Consider the following 24,447-nt stretch of genomic DNA (forward strand, 5'->3'; position numbering starts at 1 on the left):
TGCACCGTAGCATCTGATTTTGTTCCTTAAACACCAGGGTGAGGGTGCCTTTCACAGCTATGGAGCGGGACTGAAACCCTGTTTGACTTAACCAAGTGTATTTAGTACCTATTGTGTGCATGCTCCCGGCACCGTGCCACTGAGCTGGGGCCAAGAGGCACAGCCGGGTCCTCATTTTGACCACTATTGTTTATTTGCATCATGTCCAGTGTGTTCTGGTCACCTGAACGGGGTCCCCTTGCTTGAGATGGCACTGAGATGAACTTTGAGGCTGTGGAGCAGTGCTAGTGTTCACCCCCTCAGCCCACTGGAGTCCTGCTGTAATCTTTATACGAGAGTTTTTCTGAATGGAAAAAGGATATAGCTCATGTATGACAAAGGCTGTACATTGAATCTGCTCTTCTAGGTGAAGGCAAGTTTTGGGGTAGTGGCTGAGGCTAGATGCAAGTAATCGGGTTATTCCTCTCCCAGGTGGGAACGCATGGAAACTCTCAAGGAGGAGAAGGGCTCCGAGCTGATTGGAGTGGCTGATGTGAGGACATTTCTTCAGGACTGTCAGAGCGTAGGAGTACTTCTGCAAGACAAGATGGTCCAACTCGGGGGTCTGGAACTAGGGAACTCACCTGCTGGGCTGGAATCAGACAAGCGTAAACTGTCTACAGTTCGAAGAGAGGTCCTGGTGATTGAGAGGAGAATTGAATACTTGAGGAGTGTTGCAAAATCGTAAGGAAACCTGCTCTTTGTTTCCATATTCTTTGCTAGTTCTCTAAGATCATGTTGTAAATTATGGCTATAAAGAGAATGAGCAGCTTGTGAAGTTTCTTTTTCTAGCAACGTGAAGAACTGACTTGCCTTAAGTTTTCTGTGCATTCACAATGGGAATGAATCATTGAATCACAACAGTGTTAGTAGAGGCTTTCACAGGGATGCACTTTCTGCATTACACCATATTCTCACTGGTATTTCTTGCTTTTGTGGAACATTTGTTGCCTTCACAGACTTTCTTGTTGATGGAAGTGTAAATATCCAAATCCATTCCTTTTAAAGAGTCTCTAAATGCCTGAAGGGTTCATCCAGTTGAGTGTATTTTATTTCCTCTTGTAGGATTAAGGACACTAACCCTGCGGAGAGCAGGGCCATCACTGAGCAGGTGGAGAACATGGAGAGGCTCCTGGCAAAGCTCAGGATGGAGATCCAAAAGAACTGGAACATTCTGCAGCAGGCCCAGGATCAACAGTCCTTCCTGCAAGAAAGCTGCAGGCTCTTGCTGTGGGCAGAAGGCATTCGGGGGAAACTGAGCAGTGAAGAAATGGGTGTGGATGTGGTTTCTGCAGAGCAATTGCTGAAGGAACATCAGGACCTGCTGAAAGAAATTAGGTCTCAGAAAGAAAGGTAGACAGATTCTGTCAGCGTGGGCAGAGTGGGGTGATAACGACAACAGTACTGTGAAAACGAAACCTGTCTATCATGTACATAAATTGTATATGAAAGTGACAGTGAGAGTTTATTCAGGTGCTTTTGTAACAGTGTCAAAAAGAAACTTTGAAACACAAAATCCATTCAGATTTTGCGTACTTACCCTGATGGCTGATGGAGGGAGAAGGAGGAGCTGTATGTTTGGAGTAGTACTCCACAAGCTCTCCTGACATGCTTGGATAGTACCATCTGCACTTTTAGTTGCCCCAGTCCTTCTCCTCTCAGGCCTTATGCTTCCAGTTGCCATCATCTTCCGATCTCCTTCTGCACTGTTACGAAGCTCCAGATACTGTTGGTCCTCCTCCCCATGGGAAAGCCTGCTTATATGGACCTTTGGTCCAAATGGGGAAACCTCGCTGCTGCCTCCAGCATGTATCCCTGAGCAAACAGCCAGCTGCACTTTGTAGTGCACATCAATGGCTAGCAGGAAAGGAGGGAAAGAGAGGGGGGGAAGCTAATGTCTAGGCACTGCCAAGGGAGCAAAGAGCTGTGATGAATGAGAATTCATAATTCCTTCATGCAGTGAGGTCTCACTTTTTTTTTTTGGCTCTGGGAAGATTTGTGCAGCTGGAAGAGCTAGGGGGCAAAGTAATCCACCAAAAACCCAGTAACGGGAGGACCGTAGATGTCTACCAGTCCATGGAGAGGCTTGCCAAGGAGTACAAAGAGCTGGAGAAAATGTGGGAACAGCAACGGAAAAAGCTGCAGGACAGCCTGGAATTGCAGAAGTTCAATAGGGAGGGAGACCGTATCAATGCAGCCCTCTCTGGCCATGAGGCCTTTCTCAGGGGGGATGGCCTTGGGGTATGTACAGCAGCTGATTTTATTTTCTCCTACTTCATCTTCCCATCCAGGGAGTAGCAGCAAATTTCTTAATTAGATCTGTTTCCTCATTCTTATGGTCACGGAATTTTAGTACTTGGAAGCTAGACTTTCAGGTTCTTATTAGTGTTCTTATGTTCTTACTTATCTTAATGAGAGCAAAGCTCATTGTCTCTCAGAAAAAAAATTTAAAAACAGCTAGAGTTGTGATTTGTCGATGTGTTTGTACATGTCAGATGGTTTATATACAATTGCCTCGTTCGTTTGGTGGCTAACCATTAAAAAAAAGGTTCAGCTTGAACATATTTTTTTTTGTGTGAAGTAAAAACATGACTTTTAAAAAACAAAGCTTTTTCTCTTTATTGAGTATTTTAAGAACGTTAAAGCAAATGAAGGAAAAAACAAATGCAGGCAATATTCATAAGATCAGCGAAGGAGGAGGTTGTGTCATCTTTTCTGTTTTCAGCTGAAACTTCAGTGCTTTTGGTTCAACTGGATGGGATAATACATAGTTATGGCTTTTTGTATTGCATGTCCTTAGATGTGCCAGAGTGCTGGCATAAATTCAGAATGCAGATTTTCTTAAAAGGTGAAAATGGAATCATAATGGAAACAAAACAGAGGAACCAGATATGATACAAACACCAACTGCTTGTTTGTGGCCCTGAACATCCTTAGGGACATGCAAAATGTACTGTGTATCTCCTGCCTGAAAGAGATGGGGGAAAATAAGGTCCAGGATTACTTTTCATTGCTACAGAAACAACACAACTAAGAAAAGACTTGATCAAAATTTCTTTCTTAAAATGCAGGATCATGTAGATGCTGCTCGAAGCCTACTGAAGCAACATTGGGAATTTGAACAACTGCTAATGGCACTGAAGAGACGAGTTGAAGCACTTAATGAAAATGGGATGAACTTAATAGAGAGCAGGCACTTCGCTTCTCACATGTGAGTCCAAACTCTTTTATTTAGCTTTAATTGATCCAGTGTGATTAGGGTGAGATGAAAAACTTTCTCAGAGCCAGGATTTAGTTGACCTACAAGCTGTGATCTGCTGGGTGAAGGGGGAAAAAAGGATTTTTTAAATTTTTTTTTTCAGAAAGATACAGACTTCCTATGCTCTCAGGAAAAATAAGCTAAATGCTTTAGGTTAGAAGTGGCATTTGACAGAATGCTAGAATAATTCACCTTGTATCATAAGTTACATATAGTGTTAAAATTTCTTTAATGTAAACTCATTAAATGCCGACATGAAACAGATTTTCCTTCATTTATCGGTATCACATACTAGAATTAATGTTTTCTGTTAAAAAATTACAGAAACTTCACGAGAAAATATGTCATCAGGAGTAGCTCCTTCTTGTTTTTGTTGAAGCTGAACTGTCATCTAATTCCTTTACTCTGCTAGAGCCACTAGCATCTAGTAAGGGGGCCTCTGTATAAACAAGAATTAGAAAGATAGGTTCAGAGTTGAGCCTCTTGGGTCAAAAAGACCATGTTCTTGTGATCACTGGTGATAATGTCTTCAAAATTCCTCCACAAACCTGCAAAACTGCTCTTAAAATCTGATTTCTTGCCACCACTATCACCGTTAGAAGGCCATTTCAGAGCCTCATTGCATTTACATCACAGAGAAAATTATTAATCAGAGTGGAGTATTTGGGAAAGAGGAAGGTCTGGGTGTTACAGTCACGCATACATGACTGCAGTTCACTAATGTAACTCAGCCGTACAAAAGGAAAATCCAGCGCAGCTGGCAAGTGCTCACTGCTTTCCAGGTGAGCCCAGCATGGTCATGGGACAGGGCCATCTATCCCTTCCTCCTGTCAACAGAGGTGTTGAGCTAGACACCCTTTATATCATAGTCATGACTACAGTACAACCAAGGGGAAGCAGTATGACTAGTACTGCATTGGATTTGCTGTTTTTCTTGGTAGTATTGAAGAGAGAATGGTCACTCTCCAGCAAAGGTGGGAGCGGCTGATACAAAGCAATGACAAGAAAAAACGGAGGTTGTTGGATTCCCTACAGCTGCAGGTAAAAGAACTAATACTGCAAATTTGCTCAGGTGTGTGCGAAGTATTTTTACCCTTTGCCTTAACATGGGACAAATCTCAAAATGCTCAACATTCCTACTGCAGCTCACTTTCTCTTTGGCTATGAGGCAGGATTTCAATCTCCAGGGAGCCAGTGATGCACTGATGATGAATCTTCAAAGCCGTGACCATAGCAAAATTCCAAAACAAAACTGGAGATACCGAATGAAAAATATGAACAGAATGTTTCATCTGCTGGATAAGTTTATTCTGTTCATTACATATTATTGTTAATAATTTGGCACAGTTACTTCCTGTAACTGTACTTTTGACACCAAATTTAGCTTCCAGTGCTGGGATACAAAATTATACTGGAGGATTGGACAATTACGGATGATAGTCTATCAAAAATGAAAACCTTCACTGACAATTAGAGGCAACAGATCAGTAAATGTGGTAAAAAAGAGACAAAGAGATACTACTCCAAGGGCTTAAAAACTAGTCAGTGGTTCAAGATCATACGTCTTCAATTAAGAATTTTGGTAATGTAGAACAACTTTTACAGGAAAGCATAAAATACATGTTACACATTTTCTATATATATTCACACATACATAAATATTTTTCTATAAATCTATAAATGTACAGGGTTTTTTAGGGGGAAAAAATCAGGCTTGATCCTAACAGCAAGGATTGCACTGTACACCCACACAGAATCATAAGTTAAATTGATATAAATCCTGTTTCTTTCTCTAAGGAGTTTAATCGTGACGCTGCAGAGCTTTTGATATGGATGGAAGAGAAGTATAAGATTGCATCAGATGAATCCTATCGCGATCCAACAAATGTTCTACGCAAACTGAAGTGGCATGAGGCTGCTGAGAAGGAAATGATGGCTAATGAGGAGCACTTCACCACACTGATAAAGGTGAAGGCAGTTTTGGAGGCAAATTTTCCATCTTGTCACAGATTTCATAGATGATGATTTGCTCAACAAAATGATGTGCCATGTTTCTTCAGAAAGGAAGTCAACTGATTCAAGGCAACCATTATGCTGCAACTTCTATCCAGGAGAAGATGTCAGAGCTTCAAAAGAAGTGGAAGGAGTTGTATGGCAAGATGATAGAGAGAGGCGACAAGCTGAGACAAGCTGGGCAGCAAGAACAGCTCATGGAACTGCTCCAGGTGAGGAGGTGATGGGGAACAGAGGGGAGGAATGGCCTAGGAGCCTGGTTCCTCTGTTGTGTGGTCCTTACAAAAAAGTGCAGAATACCATTGAGAAAAATGTGTATTTTAAGGTGTCCATTTTCTCTGCAGACTCAGCAGAGAAACCCCAATGTAACGCTGACCAAGTTCACTCCAAAGCTATGAGCAGGGTAGCAGTGCCAGCACCGCACCAGGCCACAAAGCTGTTGAACTCTCCGGCCACCCTGTACTGGGAAAACAAACAGAACTCTCTGCATGGGTCAGTGCTGTGCAAACATAAACGCTTGCTTGGAGTCAGTTCAGAGGCTGGCAGCATGGCACTGTGTTCAGTCCATTGTCATCCAGGCAAATTGTATAAGAGGAACAATGTGCTGTGAAGCTGTTTAGGTACCAGTATGTCATAGGACTGCTGTTGTGTTGTAGCTACCGTCTGAAGCCTTTGGATATTGTTTGATTGTTTGGTATTAGGTCACTGAAGATAGTTCAAAGAGACTGTTTTTAGCAATGTGCATTAGTGTCTTGGAGAGAAGAGTGCTCCAAAATAGCGAGCAAAACAAAATACTCCCATGAGATGCCTCTTAGAGGTACCTGGCCATCATGTTACCGAGAAACGACATATGGATTTAAAAATTGTGTCCAGGAAGCTGTCATGGGAGGTGCCGAGTGAAAGAAAATGATGTTGAAAGGTCAGTATGAGTGTGCTGTAATTTTTCCTGGCAGGATGCCAAAAAGAAGATAGAGAAAATCGAGAAAGTTCTTCAGGAATCTGAGACAGGCCATGATTTACGCTCCAGCCGTGATCTGCTCAAGCAGCACAGACAGCTGGAAAATGAGACACGTGAACTGGCAGAGAAAATGAACTCTGTTGTATCTCATGCGAGGAATATGGCCACCAATCACTTTGACTCCCAGAGGATTCTGGATGAAACACAGAAATATCTGAAAAGGTGAGATGCCACTCTCTTTTTGTCTCCATCCCTTGTGACAAATAGAATATTTTGTTCTACCTTCTAGAAAATGCCTTTCAGTTGATTAGGTTTAACCCATACTGAGGGATGATTTTTCTCCCTGGTTGTACCACAACTGTGTTTTGATCTGCACCTACACAGCTGCCTGTTGACCTGCCTAAACCTTTATTACTGGACCTTGCTTCTTGCCTGCTGCACTCCTCCTCTAGTCCTCTGCTTATCCATAGGTCACCCAGAGCTTTCTAGGAGGTGCAGTGATCCAGCATTCAGTAGTGACTAGTTCTTTAAAACATCACAGGACAAGCCTAGGACTTCAAAAGTGTAAATCACTTTTCCTCAGCTTATGTCTAGTGTTACCGTATAAGTCTCCTTGCCAAAAGTAGCCTTCTGGAGAACGAATTCTTGTATGGGCATCCAGCACTAACTATTGACATTTAATTGCAAAGAGTTGTCCAGTGTTTTCTAATCTTTACAGTGGTATCAAAGACTAATTCCCTTGGCTGAATCAGGATAAAACTTTGTTTTAATATACATTTAATTGGTGGCCCCTAGGTTTGAGTCTTTGCAAGCACCTCTTGATAAGAGGCAGAAGTCGCTGGAAGCTGCAGTGAATCTCTACGAGTTCTACCATTATCATGACATGGAACTGAACTGGATTAATGAACGATTGCCTATTGCCCATTCCACCAACTGTGGGAGGTCCTTGGATGTGGCTCAAAGCCTGTTGCAAAAACACAAGGTAACTCCTTTAATGAAGTGTATTACAGCATGTTGGCATGTTGCCTTTCACCTCAGCCTGCAAACCAGCACCTACGCAATTCTCCTTTACCTTCAGGAAGGTCATTGCAAGCAAAGTGGATTGCCACACTTCCAATGAGTACATTCACTGATTGTGGCGCTTGCCCAGCTAAAATGGTTCCAGTTGATTGAGACAAGTCAGAAGTGTGATGATTTGCAGAGCAAACATGAAATTCCTGTGGTAACTGCAAAGTTTGTCGTATTTTGCAGTAGTAGTCTGAGAAATTTTGTAGCTTTTCCCATTAGAAGTGGATGGAAAGCTGGTATACCTGACACTAAATAGAAAAACCCAATTGTTTTGCTTTGTGAGTTGATCTAGGTTGGATACTTTGACTGTTATACATCCTATTTTGGTTCTCTGCTTACTGCTTCATTATACATGCAGTCTTGAGGTTTGTGCATGCTAGACTCTAGGAGAGCATATAACAGCCATTTAATGTTTATTTTAGTTCTGTACTGCTTGTAAAATGCTTTGAACAAGCTGCAGTCAACATATTTATAAAGACAGGTTAACACTGATTTCTAGAGAGTCTGATTCTTTGTAGCAGTTCCTACCACCCGAGGGGCACCTCAGGGCTGCCCTGCGCCACAGACAACACTGGATTTTGCAGCACTTAGATTGCAAGTTCCATGAGAAAGTTTGTAAGAGCAGCTGGGAGGCTTTATGGAGCAGGAATCTAATGATTTTCATGGTACTGTTGACAAATGTCTCTCTTCCCATCTTCCTCCAGCCCATTCGTCTTCTGGGATATTTTATTTTCCCATCAGCCCCTCAACACTCTTCTGAAACCCTCAGCTTTGTGTCTCATCCCTTGTCCTGCTCCATCTCCCAAACCTCCCCGGCTGCTGGGCAGGGGAAGGGGTAAGGAGAAGGGGTAGGACCAGGCCAGAGCACCAGGCTGAGGACTTCAGTAATGCTGAGGGTGTAGGGAAGTTAAGGGATGTCTGCTGCCACAGAATTTCAAACAGACTCTTAGCTCCTCCCTCAATGGCAGCACAAGAGCAGAGCATTTTACAAGCAGGGCTGGGACTGGTGGCTGAGGCTGCGGCTGTTGTAGAAACAGACAGTCCTTGTGTCCACTAGCTATATACTCTGCCCACTGTCACAAGCTGCCAGCTTTGCTTAGGACGAGGACCACGCAGAATTTCTTTGTCCTCGCATACCCTTCCTATATTCCTATTTTTTTCTTTTATGTCATTCCCAGGAACTGCAGGCAGAAGTGAATGCCCACAAACAGCAAGTCCAGCGGGTCCTGAATAAAGGAAGAACAATGGTTGTAGGCCAGCATCCATCAGCTCAGAAAATAAGTGAGAAATGCCAGGAGCTTGTGACTGCCTGGCAGGGCTTGGAGGAGTCCTGTGAGAAAAGGATGAAGCAGCTGCAGCACTCAGTTGGCTTCCAGGAGGTACAGATTACAGCAGTGCTTACACAGTAGCTTCTTCAGACAAAAAAGAGGACCAAAGTTTTAACGCGACTAACAAAACGGCTTTGCTGGGATTTGTATCCACTTCAGTTGCTTGAGGCCAGACTGATGAGAATGGAGGGTTAGGTTGCATAGCTGAATGCAGCCCCCATCCAGACCTGCTGCCCTAGAGGTCTGCCTTAGACTCTGTACCCATCCCTCGTGGTTGTGTATAAAACACATTTCTCCTACTTGTAGCCCCTTTCTTAATATCTTTATACAGCCTGAGGCTTTGACTTAAGTAATGCAATGGATCCTGAAGTGGCCCTTCAGACTGGAGAATTATGACAAGGAAATTGGAAAAGAAGGGATCTCTTGTGCCATCCAACCTTTACCTGTTGCAGACAACAAAATGATAATGAGAAATTGATAACACTCTTTCACTGTCAGAGCGAGTTAGGACTTTTGGCACTATTATTTTCAACAGGATACTGGACATTTATGTTTAGCTTGTTTAAAAAAAAAAAAAGGAATGAAGTATTTATCTCAGTGATCCAAGTTTTCTGTCATCAGTGACTCATGTAGGAGTGCAGTTATTCACATAACACATGCATTGTTGCAGACATAAACAGCATTTGCACAGAGTTCATAGGCCCACCTAAACTATGTTCATTGGGGAAGCTGATCATCTCTCTGTTACTTCCTCCGTCTATCAACAGCTATACATACTACAAGCTTTATGAAGCCTGATTCTTATAGGTGATTCAAACTTATCAGGAAGGGGAATGAGAAATATCACACTGGTATTACACAGTTAGCCCCTACCCTTAGTGAATAAGGTAAAGGAAGTCTCAAGTAAGGATAGTGATGTGAAGAAAGTGAGACAACTTGAAACTTACTGCCAGAGCGTTGAGGCCTGGAGAACACCTTAATTATCCTGCCACAGTCTTCCATCTGTGGCCTCTTTCATCTTAATATGATTTGACAGAACAGCGTGGAATAGTAGTTCTTGGGATTAAATAGTCTTTATTTGTTATTCAGTAAAAGATCACAGTAAATCCTGCAGTGCACCCTCCATTTAGAATTTATTAGGTCCAAAAAATTACTTATTTTGAAAGTTAAGGTAGAAACTAATTTACCTTCTCTTTAACTGATAGTTTCTAATGAATACTGCAGACCTGGAGGCTTGGATAGCAGAAAAACATCCCCTGGCAACAAGTAAGGACTATGGTAAGGATGAAGATGGAACACTGAAACTGCTCAAGAAACATAAGGTATTTCTCTGCTTAAATTCTGTACACAGGCTAGATCTTCTGGTCTGTCTGTGGTTGTAGAGTTTTTTGGTACTTAAGCATCCAGCCATCTACAAGATACTTTGCATTGATGTATGTCTACATGTGAATAGACAGAAGAGATCAATGCAGTTTACTAATCTGGTTGGAAAAGATATAGTTTGAGGAAAAAGGAGAATGGTGAATATTCTCATCTTGTTTTCCTGAGGCCAAAACTGACTATGATTTGATACCTGCTTTCTAGTCTCAACAGATGCATGCAGAAGCTTTTTTTCCCCCTATAATCAAAGATGAAAATAGAGTATAATTTCAGGAATACTTTGCCTAATAATGCATCACAAAATTCCAGTTGTCTTCGTTCACCTAATTTGTTTGAATTTAGGTACACTTTTTTTTTCAAAAGAAGTTTGCTGGAGAGTTATCTAAAGTTGATCAAGTTTTGGAAACATCACATGCTTCCAGAAAAACTTTCTCTTGTTTAATGTCTCAATGATTACACCATAGGCGGGTGCAGAATTTCAAACAGTGGGTGTCTTGAACAACTGACTTTCCATCCACTCTTTTCTCTGCCAGGCACTGGAGCATGAGATTGCCATTTACCAAAATATGATGAAAGAACTGAGTGAAAGTGCCCAAACTCTTTCTCTTGTGGGCTCCATCCAGTATGTTGAGGTTGATGCACCAAAGGAGCAAGTTCATTCAAGACTCCAGGAGCTGCAAGAACTAGCAGCAGTGAGGTATAAACTAGAACTGCCTCTTGGATACTAGGTTTGATGCAGAGCCCACTGAAGTCAATGAAGGATTATCTCCAGTTACCTCACTGGAATTTAGATCATATCCATTATGTCCTCTTTTTTTCAAGTATTTAGGGAATTGCTTGTTTCTGTATTAGAGTTCTATGCACCTGTGAGCTTTTCATTATTGCTAAGCAAGAACTCTACATTTTATTCTGGAGTTTTGCTACATATTAAGGATTTCAGGCCCCCAGATTTCCTCTTTGCCCTTCATCATCTTTCTGTAAAGTGACTTGAGATGCCAGATTCTTACTTGCCTTTGTGGTATTTGGAATCTGCTATCAAAATGAAAAAAATATTTTTAAAAGGTTTCCTTAATATTGCTTGAAAATGTCTTATTTCATTACATAGCAGAAGGGAGACAATCACAGTTACACTTATCTTTATGCCTGGTGGCTGCACTAATGTAAGAAGGGTTTTACACTTGAATGAGTTGTTTACTTTTCATTTCCCTTCCTTTCTATTATTGTTACATTAAGATGTTTACAACAGGACAGTTTGCTTGTGCATGGGGTTTTTAAACACTTCGGGTTTGTTCTCAGGAAGGAAAAAGTGCCTGAACAGTTTAGGTTTTTCCTCCACAAATATTTCACTCAGAAAAGGAATGGGGCTCTGCAACCAGAATAACGTATAGATGAGTCTGAATACTAGAATAATTAAGCCTAGAGGAAATGCCAAGCATCAATAGAAAAACCTGTGAATGAAAATCAGAAAAATAAACACTTAATTGAGAAATATCAAAATGTTTCTGTGTGTTGAACACAGAGATGTTTAGCTTTCATTCATGCTTAATGCTAATTTGGGTCTCATGGTGCCTTATTGGTGCTTTGGTTTGTACCTCTGATCTGCATTCTGCTTGCCAGGGTGGACTTTTTCATCAGGCTACATCTCTTGTGATATCAGAGCATTTGTGAAGCAAACAGGGAAGCCACGTTCATCTTTCCTGGAACATTTGCATAATGGCCGGGCAGTGTTAGGAGATGGAATATTGATATTTTATTTACTGTGGAAGGCCTGTAACATGTCAGGCTGTATTGTAAGAAACTCCAGATTTTAAGAAATATGCAGCAGGTTGCAGTAATTTTGCTGAACAAGAAATATGAGCAGAATTGCATAAAATGATTTCATAACATTTGCCTTCCAGGCACACCATCCTCCATTAGAAAGGTTGCCTTCTCATTTTCATAAGTACTGCAGTTATTTTTTGAAAGACAGATCAGGACAGATTTGGGGGAGGGGGGGGCAGGAAAGAAGGACATTCTCATGGGAAGAAAAAAACCCAAACAAAAAAACAAAACCAAAACCAAACATTCCCCCCAAAAAAACCCCAAAACCCCAAACCAGGGAGAGAGCTCATGCAGGCACAGTGCTCTTCTGGGAAACTCAGCCGATGAGTCTGATTGAGTTCCAATCTTGAGAAATAAGTCAGCTCTTACATTAAAGAGAGTGAGTCTTGATGGTGAGAGGTTTTGGGGATTAATAGGAATAAAGTTACTGATTGCCCTCCTTTTATATTCCCTTGGTCTAATTGTGTTGTCTTGTCTCCTTCCCCCAACAGAAGGAAGAAGCTGGATGACACTCTTACCTTGCATGAGTTTCTACGAGAATATGAAGATCTGCAAGACTGGATCACTCAGCAGAAACAAGTAGCTGGCTCTGAAGAGTATGGAAATGATTATGAACATGTCTTGGTGAGTTTTTTGAGTCACAGATCAAAAATCAACCAAACTCTATATAATGAGACCGTAAAAGGATTCTAAGATTGTCCTTGAAAACTTGTAAGTGTAAATAACTGGGAGACAGGAAGAGAAAAGGGTGGAGAGTGGGTGGGGAGGATTGGCTCAACAGGCAGGCAGCATTGCCTAACACATCCTGTTACTGTGGGGGCCGAGCTGCGTGGAACAACTGCATGGTAAAATGTCTGCACCTCCAGAGAGCAGCTCCTTTCTATTTTTAATAACCAGATATTTCAGTGTTGTGTCCGTTAAGGATTTTTTTCATCATAAATTCTAATATACAGACATCTGCAGCTACATGTCTTCACATGGCACAGAGACTAATCTAATGTCAGCCTGTTAGAAATCAATAGCCATTCAGTATCCTCATTTTTATAATTAATTTCAAAATATCTTGTGTCTTAGATCTTAAAACCAGACTACATTATCCAGTTATAGTACTGAATACACATTTGCATTGATGAAGTGAAAACAAGTGATAGAATAATTGAATTCTGCATTGAATGTTTGTTTTTATCCTTAGTAATTGTTTCTTCCTCCTATCCACATCGCAAACCTCATGTTTTGTGAATAGCTTGTAGCTCCTCATGGTCTTTGGTGGTAAAATCCAGTCATTCTCTGCAGTTTCTCAGTCTCCAAATACAGTCAGCTTATTATATGTCTTTTGGCTATGCTCTGATAACTGGGCAGGTATGTTTGGGAAAAGAGACCACTCAAAATGCCTTTTTTGTTACTGCTGTTTTTCCTTCAAAAGCAACTTTGTGCCAAATATGACACGTTCCGACACCAGTTGGAAGCAGCTGGGAAAAGAGTTGTGGCTTGCCAGCAGCTGGCAGACAATTTGCTGAACTGTGGACATTTTGAGTCCAGGGAAATTCGGCAGAAGCAGAAAGAGCTAAGGTAAGAGACTTGTGTTAGCTCTGTAATACGTTATCCTTTCAATTCACTTTTAAGGAGGATGAGGAAGTGACAAGGAATTAGAAAAGGATAAGGCATGTCCTCCCAGTTTTCTAACTGCAAGACATGTGGTTTGCTCGCTGATACAGAGCTGCTGCCATGCCTCATTTAAAAATAGACTACTATAAATGCAGACATTATCTGCTTGCTGATTTGCCTTCTTGTAAATTGCATCAGAGGTGCTTTTTAAGTAAGGGGTGAGTGAACTTCCTTTGTCCTTTGAAACAGGATCACCTAACTGAAAGGCTAGGAATTTAGCTGCTGCTTTATTGCTTCTCATTTTTGAGTTTGAATCCCCTGACTGCTCTGCAGAACAACATTAAGATGTTCTGAGCTTCTTAGGTCTGACATCAGCCCAAGATGACCCAGAAGAGAAGCATAAAGAAACAGTACGATCTGAATAAGTTCTCTTAAGTCCTGCATATAACACCTGAAAAGTAAATTAGAGAGAGGCACCCTTATATAGGACCATCTGCTTAAGTGCTTGGAGCAGACAGGAGGACATGGACAGAGTAACGTATGAGACATGCTGCCCAGCAGGGAATTGCTCCAAGAGAATTTAATGGCAGGAATGAAAAAGTCAGAGGAGGTCTTGGTTTTAGTCTTTCTTCAGACTGTCGATCTCCTTTACTCCTGGTTTAAGTGTTTTACGTGGTTCTTTTCCCCATCCTCCCTTGTAGGAACTCCTGGGAGGAGCTGTTGGAGACCACCAGATTACGAGGCGACCATCTGAGAGATGCTGAGGCAATTCACAAGTGTTACCAAGATCTAACAGATGCTCTGTCCCATATTGAGGTAAAAAATAATTGGAAAGTCTCATATAATGCAAACTTCATTTCAGCTTAATTTGTGGAGTATTATGATTCTCAGTGTGCTTACTGCTGACTTAAAAATGTCAGCAAGAAGCCTATATGTTAGGAAAAATGTTAAAAAAAAAAATCCTAGGAAATCCTTAGATGCCTGACTGGTCACCTTATGAGAACCATTGGTGAAACCAAGTGCAGCTGGAGTTGCTGTTCTGTGGGATGAGCTGAGGAAACCGGGGCTTGAGCTGAGTTGGCCACAGTGCAATGCATATAGTAATGTTTGCAGTCATCAGGCCTAAGAAACCGTTTACTGCCTCACTGTGGTGGTTCTTTGTAAACCATCAGCTTTATGTACTGAAGAAAGAACTGTCTTGTGAGAAAGGTGTCTGCGTTACAGTGATAGTTATAGTTAGCCTTGGAAGGTTGTCAGACAATCATGTGACCCGATGTGAAAAGACGGGCCAAAAATATTTTCCTCTCATTTCAATTCCCAGTACTGGCCATAATTTCAAACAGTCCCAGTGTGAAAACTGAGGGGAGAACTCCCAATGCAAATCTTCAGCCCTCAGTTTTATCTGAGCATCCTGAAGAATTTCACAGAGAAACCACATCCTTGCTGTAAAGAGCGGTGTGGTTTCTCTAATGCAGATGTGTACAGGAGGTGGTGATCCAGCAGAGCTTCCAGTGTTTGCAAGGCAGCAGAGCTTTGTTAGGTTACATGCAGTAGATTTTCTGTTTGCTTGTGCTGGCAGAGGCTGCCCTGCTCAGCTATGGTGTTCCTGTTTTCTTTCCCTGTTATGAATGGAAAATCAAATGTCATAATATTCCACTGTATACCGGCTGGGGTTTTCAGAACCTGGGGCATATTTAACTTCAGTGATGAAGTAGTTAATTCTGTGGCAGTGACAAGTGATAGTTCAGAAACACAGACTGACTGTGTCTATCCCCATTCTGAGCCTGGTCCTGGCAACCAATACGCCTTCTTGGGTCACATCTTGTTAATAAGCTTCACTACTGTGTGGGAGAGCAATCCAGTTATCTTGCCCATCCTTTCCTGTGTACCCTGGTTAGATGTCTACCAGGGAAAGCCATTTCTCATAGGAACGTAGCACTACAAGATTTTGCTTAAGTCACCAACTCCAGTACCATCATAGCATAGGCAACTACAGCATGCATCTCTTCCTACAGGAGTTGTTGGCACCCCAAGACCAGCCTGTCAATCTGTTACAGAAAGGTACTTGTCCAGTGGTTAGAAATGTTCTTCTAATTTTCACCTCAGTTGACCTGGAGCTAGTTTCTGATAATTTTATTCTAGCAACAGTGTTGTCCTCCAGCTGAAGTGCCTTTTCTTTTCGCTTGCTGTGTTCCCAGTGCATGTCTCTGTAACAGCTAAGTCCCCCTGAACCTTTGCTGAGCTAAGTAAATGTTTAAGTCTCCTTTTATGTGATGGTCTCTCCATTTCTCTCGTCTTCACAGTAATCTTTCCTGAGCATGTATAACTAAATCTTTATCTAAAGATGTTCACAAGACAGACCACCTGTATCCCAAAGAATGCCCTGAAACTGTTGGTTGATAATGCTACTGTAAGAATTCACTATATGTCACTGCAGCAGCTGTTCAAGATTGATTCCCAGCACAGAGCCTGTAAGAGATTCTTCTGTATTGTCTGATCAAGGAAAGACTTGAACCTTCATCTCTCACACTCCGGTTGGCTAGCTTAATCACTAAGATACTTACAGCCGAATTACTAGGAAGATGCACTAGGACAGATTTTTCCAGCTTCCTTTTCCCTGTCATAGTTGAGTAACCCAGGATGTCCTTAACTGCAGAAAGAGTTGCACTACACAAGCAGGCTTGTAGTGTGTTTTGCTTGGAAGTAGAAAGTAACAAAGCTTTCTCTGATTTCTGCCTTCTAGGAGAAGTCCAAAAGTATTCCAGATGTTGTTGCTAAGGACATGAGAGGTGTGCAAACCCAGCTCCGAAACCATGTGGCCCTGGAGCATGAGCTCTCTGGGAATGATCAGCAGGTAATGGAAGTAATGTGTAGTCTTTAATGTGTAGCCAAAACTCAGGTTCCCAAGACAATCATAATAGTAATTTGGTATCGTGAACCAAATTATTACAGGTTCTCTGTGAGAGACTGGAAATCTCTAAGGATCTTCCTTAGCCTTCTGATTTTTTAATATGTTCAAGGTCTGATGACAGTGATAAAGTAGGCCATTTAAAACCTTACAAATAAGGCACATAGTATAATGAACGCTGCTGAAGTGATTCACAGGGATATTTTTGATCACTGTTTAAAATGTATGATTATGCCAGGCTTTGTGATATGTTTACCTCCGCCTTCAAAGCATTCCAGGCGATTACAAGAAAAATCTACAATCTGGTGCACGTGCAGAGAAACTGAATATTCATTGAACACAGATTGCATTGCTTGACTATGGAGGATTGTAGAAGGAAAGATGGGGTGGCAGTCTGGAATCTTCAACAAGTTTAGAGGGATAGGTATTGGACTGGGAGAAAGAAGTATAGGGCTCATTTTACAAACTTGTGAAAAGTGTCAGCTCATGAGAACAGTTTCCTTGTGTGTAGATTTGCTTAGCTTCAACTAGACCAATAACGCTAGTATGAGTTTTCATCCTTTTTAGTAAATGTAATGGTATAGTTAACACTGTGTGTGTTATATTGACATTACTTAAGTAGTTATCCCAGTAATATCAGTGGCCTCATGCCTTGGCCTTGTGGCGAATAATGCTAGAGTTAATCCCACCAGCTGCTTGTTACTTTTAAAGGTAAAAAATCATGAGATATGCATGAAGAGAATGTAGTCGCAGTTAATCTGTGTGGTCATTGGGGAAAACACAGTATGGTTAGGTATTATTTACATTACAGATGTAATAAATGATGTGGTAAAAAGGAGAAACAAAATCTGTCTGCCTATTTGAAAAATTACTGTTGTGATGAGCCTTAGGAAACACTGGATGTCACTGTTATTCCATAGAACTGAAATTAGGGAAGCTTTTGTTTAGCATGAGAAAAATGAGATCAGAAAATGTTACTTGAATTGTAGCTTCATGTACAATTAACATAACCCTTATAACTTTTCTGATACCACCTGAATCTCTATGGTTCTCTTTCTTACTGTCTTTTTTTGTCCCTGTGTGTAGCTGCAGGAGCTGATCCACTCCACAGATCATGTTCTAACCCATTGCTCAAAGAAGCAGGTGGAAGACCTGAAAGCAAAGCAGCAGGCGATAGTGACCAACTGGAAGGCCCTAAAGTTTAAAGTGGCACTGCGCAAGAAACTTCTGGAACAAGCATACAAGCTTTACCAGTTTCAGGCACATGTAAGCACTTCTGCCTTCTGTCCACTGGTACACAGAGGAAAGCTGCTTTCAATGTGTGTGAATCATAGGTGTATAGTTCCAAGCTGCAAAGTTGATTTAAAAGGCTGCAGGTGGTATCTGTGTTATTAATCAAGTATTTCAGTGCTTGCAGCTATTTAGAAGGGTGTTAGAGGCTATGGATCTTTTACCTTCTGTGTGGAAGAAGGCTTGTATCTGGCAGTGTATGGGATAACTGATAGTTGTCAGAAACTGTCATCGCTTTGCAGGAGTAGCGGTAGTCTTTTCAAAGCTCTGCAATTCCCACTGAGTAAGAGTGATAAAAACAGATGTTAGACTCCCTTTTATAATGGCTAGAAGTTTGTTCTCTCTCTCAGGGCGTGCAGTAACCCTCAGTTAACTTACTTCATGGAATGTATCAACAACAACTCGCTGGTCTTTGCAGTAACCTCTCCAGTTGCTAAACCACAGTGATACGCATATATCAGTGTACCATCTGCAATGCACAGTAGCTTTGTCTCCAAAGGACTCAGTAGGTTGCTGAGCTGTGATTTGCCACAGAATACTTGGCAAACGTCGCTCTCAGTGAAGTCACTTGAGCTACACTACTGCAAATCAGTAGATTATTGCTGGATGTTCTGCAAGAGCAGTTACTAAAACAGCAAGGATGCCCCCTTTTATCATGAAGTTGCTAATGTAGATTTCTAGAATACTTGTATGTCTTTTTTATTCTTGAACTATTCCAGGTGTAACTTCAATTAAAGATACCTGTGGTAGTTCACATTCTGTTTCCATGTTTGCTGGGAAGCAGAGAATATCCAGGGTATGCTCACCTGGAAAAAAGCTTTCCATGTGTTTGTCTTAAGGTTGTGAGCTGGTATCAAGACCACAATAGAGTGTACGTGATGCTTTTGTGTTAGCATAAGAGGCTTCTGCAAATTAGGCTAATCCACTTTAAGTCTCTTAAAAGTGTTCAAACCAGCATTTGGCACAAACCAGTTTATGGCACTTTGGGTTTTTGAGAGTTTGGTTGCGTGCTTTTTTTAACTGTTAAGAATCCACTATTTTGTGCAGAATTGTTGATGGGGAAATAAAATTAATTTAGAATATGACCTAAGGAAAATTAGAGTGGCTTTACTGATGTAGGTGAAGGGTTCATTTGTCTACTGTCTTTCTGACAGTACCTAGCAATGATAGTAAGAACAAGGCAAACTTCTTCTAGTATGTATTCTTCTAACATATATTAGACTCTTGAAGTCTTCAGCCTGGGGGCAGCTTCATCAGGAGATGGATCTTTGTGGATTTATCTGTTATAGCATAGTCACTCAGTTTGCTTTGTTATTGATTGATTTCAGAACTTTATGTCATAAATTTATCTATTGACTTCAGATAGAAAATGTCCTGGTTGGTGAGGGTGCTTTTTTCTTTTTATTGCTGGAACGATACAAAATACCTTTGGTTTGCATTTTGGCTGAAGTCTGTGATGCATCTTGTGATCTGAACGGCAAATCTGTAGCCTGTTTCTTGGTCTGGCAGAGTGTCCTTTCATCTTCATTGGTAAATTTGCAAGCAATGAACACCTTAGAAATGTATAAATCTATCTGTCAGTGCTTAATAGAGGGCTACACAGTCATTAAGGCACTTTCTTAACATCATAAAACAAAATGACCGAGCCAGGTGGCTGTATTCTCAGGGACATGCCTAGATGGGATTATGCTTCAGGTACCTCTCTGTCTCTTTGATGTCAGTCTGCTGGCAAGAAGTATTCCTGATCCTCTCAATTTTCACCTCCTTTCCTGACAATAATTCCTGAAGAAATGAAGAGCTGGTTCCACAAGTTTGGTAAGCTCATCTTTCTGCCCAGATGGGACAAGGCAGGATTATACAGCCATGTCTAATGACTGTAAGAATCTCAGTAGATCTAGGGTAGGTAAGAGCAGCTTTGCTGCAGAACATTCCCCAAACTGCTGAGCACGAGGCAATTTTGCTCCCTTTCCTCTTTCAGCTGTGCCAATAGGTCCACAAAATTTTGATGTTAGTCACAGCTGGCTGGTGTACATTTTTCATTAGTGTTGTTCATATGCAATCCATGGGGCTTTTTTGTTATGAAATTGTGCACAGATTAAGAAGTGAAACAAAACCAAATAAGTGTTCCCATGAAATGAGAATTCCGCACAGTCATCAAGTGTATCTCCTTTCATTCCATCAAGTACGATTCTAGTCTGATTAAACAGCAGAGCTGGCCCTAACTGACAATACACGATAACAGCAGAGGGCTCCAAACCTTCCAGAACACTCTGTCAAAGCAGAGGAATTTAGACATAGGCTCAAAGTACTTCTGAATGATCTGAGGTTCTTGTTCTGAAGATTGTGCTAGGATCAGCATGGTCTCAGTTGAGCTCTGCTTATGTGTTTCCTGCAGGCTGACGCCTAGTCTGTCATTAAATGTTGCTGGCAGTGGCAGTCCAATAACCTCTTACTGGCTCTTGACTCATTTCATTGCATTAAATATCCTGAGATTAATAAAGATATTTTTTTTTCCTAATTCTTAGTTTACAATCTCAAGGATTCTTAGACGTTTGCCATGCCAAGTGCAATGTCAAGTTTCTACGGTGACATCCAGCTGTTGTAATTAGTTCTACAAATCAAAATGATGCCAATATGTGTGCACTATGTGGACCCCTCTAGAAGGACCACAGTCCTTTAGAGTAATTTTGTAGCTATGTTCACTGGCCTTAAGAAAAGATTACCTTGGCTTTAAAGCCTAAACTCTTAGGACCCCAGATTGGCCAATCTCAATTTTGTGGTGCTTTTCTGAAAATGTTTTTTCCTGGCCAGCTTTGAGCTGTACAAAATTTTGATGATACGGATAAAAATCCTTGAGTAAAATGGAACAGGCACAAAGCAGTTTCCATTACATAGTTTCCTTCAGCAGAAAAGCCAGCAACCATTCACAACAGGAAAATTTTTAGTTTTCTGCAGTAAAAGAGCGTTTTTCTTCAGCAGTTACTATATATAACAGGTTTTTTAAAATACACTTAAAAACTTAAAGATTGTTAACTAACTCAGAATCAAATAAACTAATCCAAATATAATCACGTTATAACAAAACTTAATTTATCATCCATATAATCACCAGTTCAGTCCTTTGCAGCCCTGTTTTTTTACCAATGGACACATAAGAGCAAAACACCTATTACAGATTGAAGTGAGGTGCTTAAAGTAAGTGGACTGGTGAAGGTGCAGAATCAAATTCAGAAAAAGACATACAGGGAATGTCACAGAAAATGTCAAATTATTTTTACTTGCACAAATTTCGCCAGTCACAGTCAGAAAATAATTCTTGGAGATTTGGTTTAGGATGTACTTGCTCATAATTGCCTCAGCTGAATACTTCAGGCGTTTTAAGGTACTGTAAATATGTTTATTGGTTCATCAGATTTTGAAAGTGAACTAACATTACATCCTTGTTCCTTCTAGAACTGTGTTTCTGTGCCATTCTCAGTTGTATAGTCACACAATTCAAGAGCTGAATCTGCATACTTGATAATGCTTAAGCATTTTTTTCTGTCTTGCCTTTTTTCCACCTTTATTAGAGTGAGTGGATTTGTTTTTCACCTGCAAATTCTCAGTCTTGTTTTAGAGTATGTGTACACCTTAAGTTTCAAATAGACATGTATTAGCCAAAGCTAAGTCACAGAAAAGTAGGGTGATATTATTCTATCCTCTGTGAAGGAATAACACCAGATAATAACACTTAAGAAATGACAGACTAAAGGGCAATAAAAGATATCATGTTGTCATTGATGTCATATAACACAGTTTGATATGATATTACATTATGATCCATCACAGTATGTAGGAATTCTTGCAGTCATGTTATCCTCCCTTGTTAAAATTCATAGAAGTACTCTAAACCCTAATGAATTTTTTTCTTTCTTATCTGTGATTTTATTACCTATTATTCACTTAAAGTTGAACAGCTAGTTTATGGTTTTCCTGCCTGATAACCCAAGCTTGAGCTCTAACCTCAGCTTCCACATTTTCTTGCGTTCCAGGTGTGGGACTATATCTTATGGACAGCAGAAATAATAAGGGAAATGAGAGCCAAGGAGACTATTCGGGACATTTCTACTAGCAGCCTGAGACTTACCCAGCATCAACAGCTACTGGCAGAGATTGAAGCCCGAGAAGAGAAGTACAGTCATGTTGTACAACTAGGACATTCACTCTTGCAAGATGAGGAAACAGCTTCAAAGGAGGTAACTGAAGCTCATTTGAGTTTGGGCACACACATTCAGCTGCTCAACACCAGTGTAACTATCATTCTACACTATATTGTGCTGTAAGCATACAAAAGCATGTGTACACTCACACAATTTCCATATACATGACTTACATTTGCCTTAATGTGTTACCTAGTTTGAGCAGAAAAACACCTGTTCCATATCCTACCTGAGCAGTAGACGAGTGCTGGCATCTCCTGAGGGCCCACTGCAGCAAAGCTGGCTTATTCGAGAAGTTTGCTGTGTTCTGAGCAGTGGAGATAATTCTGCCAACTTCCCAAACTGGGTTTTCACATGAATACTATGCTTCGTATTACAGTGCTATATCCATACCAGATCAGGCTGGACAAAAACCTGTCAACCAAAGAATGAGAACACTCAAACATATGAGAGAGTTTAGAGATGAATTGAAACATTTTCTGTAGTAATGATTTCTGCTGGTATATTTAATTCCCTGCAAATGAGAGATGGAAATCAAAATGTCAGTTTACTCAAGACAAATAGCTTCTAAGATTCTTACAGTATTATCTCTTTTCTAGTATGTACTGGTTTATTTCTCCACTGACAATTCATTAACTTGTCTCTTGATTATCTTCAGAAAACGGCTGAGTTTGTGCAAAGTACTCTCCCATCTGACCAAGCTAATTCCTGAAAATTTTGCAATTGAATATTGCAATGTATTACCACAGTAACTAGAAATCTTCCTGTCTGTAAAGTCCCTTGCCTGTAGAAAACTGTAGGGAAAAATATTTATAGAAGGCCTGTGGATATACAAAGTTTGGAAGGTGAAATTACATGGTCTAACATTGAGGCATGTATTCACTGATTAGGAGGATATGGTATGTTGGTAACTTCTCTAAGTATCTGTCCTATCCCAATTTGAAGTGCTATAATTGCACTGTTACGACTAAAAGTAATGAAGAATTAGGATTTAATTCTGGTAGGTACACTTGTGAAACAGTTATCTTTCTTTGCTCTTGGCTTGGGGTGCTGTATATGCTGTAAGAAGCACTTCTCCATTCCGGAAATGAGATACCTCTGATTCTCTTTCTCACCAGATGTAAGTGCTAGAGCTTGTTCTGCTTTTTTCTGTTTGATAATTCTGTTGCAATTCAAAGGGCTTATCCACCACTCCACTTAATCCTTTCTCCTCGCACCTTACCCTGGTCCATGTGGTATAAAGACCAACATGAGTTTTCCATTGGAAATGGTTTTCAGGTTCAGCAGAAGCTACAGGCTCTGTTGGAAGAGAAGGAAAATGTATACAATGAATGGAAACAGAAAAAGGAGTGGCTGGAGAAAATACACCAAGAACAAATGTTCTACAAGGATTGGGATCACCTGGACATGCTCCTAAACTCACAGGAGGTGAGTGAATTATAAACTTGAGGTAAGTACTTAAACCCTTCAAGCATTTGAACTCTTCCAAACTAAAAGGGGCACTGCTGTTCGCCTACAACTTAAAATCCTGTGTACTGACAAGACACACTTTTTTGTTGCTATAATATGCATTGTGATATCCCTTGGAGACCGTAGCAATGTACAAGCACCTGCATTTCTTATGGGGCTTAGGTGTGGAACCAGAAGCAAAAAGATGATCCTTAGCTGAAAGATAATTCATTGCAAATGAACACAAGAGCCAGCAGATCAGTCACAACAGAAGAGGGAGTCAACAGTCCAGTATTAGTCAACTTGCATGCAAACTGCTTAGCCACTGGCAAGTTGTTCTGTGTGCTTCAGAGAGAAGGGAAATTGTAAACAGTATTTGAAGGAGGACAGGGAGATTACTTTGCTGGAAACTTCACCCCAGGCTGAGGGTTAGTGCTGGGGAAATGCAGCTAGTAGGATATGGATGTTGGCAGTGTGAGTTAATCCAGGAAAAGGAATTGACTTCTCGGTTCTGCAAGGCGGTTGATAGCAGTGTGGACAACAACTGAAAGAATTTGATCGTAAGGAATATTAGTTTCTGTTGGATGCAGTAGAGAAAGATGAGCTAATGAAACAAGCCCTCTCATGAGAAGAACGAGCTGATATAGTTAATGCAAAGACAGAAGGAAGTTCTTATAATCATTTTGCAGCTCTTGAAATAGATTTTTTTCCCACCAATATTAGATTATCTTTTGTTGTTCTTGCACTTTCCTGGATTCATGCAACCTTCTAAAAGGCTCCAGCTTGAGGTCTGACATATGCTGTGACAAAACTGAGTGCAGAATTCAGACATCTTTTCCAGTCACACTCTGCAAATTCATGGATTGATAGATTGCTGTATGTGTGCTGAGACTTGGCATGCAAACCACATCAGAGGATTGAAGATTGCCCAACTGAAGGGTTGAAGCAAAGCTGAAGGAGTGTTGTATCTCTGGGTCATTTTTTGTTAAGGAACTATAATTCTTAATTCTCCAAGACCACTGGCAGCATAATGTAATGAATGGCTCTCAGTTTGTGCTGAGCTCTGTTTTCCACCAGTGCTTTGTCACTGGCACTAAACCTTTTGGAAAACCGACCCTGAACTGTGCCAT

General features: G+C 40.8%; 1 protein-coding gene across 1 annotated transcript in view; it reads left to right on the forward strand.

The window, feature by feature from the left end:
• SPTBN5 (spectrin beta, non-erythrocytic 5) overlaps positions 1-24,447 on the forward strand; it is a 99,183-nt gene that overhangs the window by 19,594 nt on the left and 55,142 nt on the right. Inside the window, exons 15-33 of the mRNA XM_055806530.1 lie at positions 472-723; positions 1,105-1,392; positions 2,034-2,280; positions 3,111-3,250; positions 4,240-4,339; positions 5,096-5,266; positions 5,359-5,523; positions 6,265-6,491; positions 7,065-7,251; positions 8,516-8,716; positions 9,871-9,987; positions 10,579-10,742; positions 12,358-12,490; positions 13,290-13,435; positions 14,173-14,287; positions 16,215-16,325; positions 17,466-17,645; positions 21,701-21,904; positions 23,147-23,296. Of these exons, the coding sequence (XP_055662505.1) occupies positions 472-723; positions 1,105-1,392; positions 2,034-2,280; positions 3,111-3,250; positions 4,240-4,339; positions 5,096-5,266; positions 5,359-5,523; positions 6,265-6,491; positions 7,065-7,251; positions 8,516-8,716; positions 9,871-9,987; positions 10,579-10,742; positions 12,358-12,490; positions 13,290-13,435; positions 14,173-14,287; positions 16,215-16,325; positions 17,466-17,645; positions 21,701-21,904; positions 23,147-23,296 (3,298 nt within the window). The remainder of the gene's footprint in view (positions 1-471; positions 724-1,104; positions 1,393-2,033; positions 2,281-3,110; positions 3,251-4,239; positions 4,340-5,095; positions 5,267-5,358; positions 5,524-6,264; positions 6,492-7,064; positions 7,252-8,515; positions 8,717-9,870; positions 9,988-10,578; positions 10,743-12,357; positions 12,491-13,289; positions 13,436-14,172; positions 14,288-16,214; positions 16,326-17,465; positions 17,646-21,700; positions 21,905-23,146; positions 23,297-24,447) is intronic.

This window comes from Falco peregrinus, chromosome 1 (assembly GCF_023634155.1).
Source record: "Falco peregrinus isolate bFalPer1 chromosome 1, bFalPer1.pri, whole genome shotgun sequence".
NCBI lineage: Eukaryota > Metazoa > Chordata > Aves > Falconiformes > Falconidae > Falco > Falco peregrinus.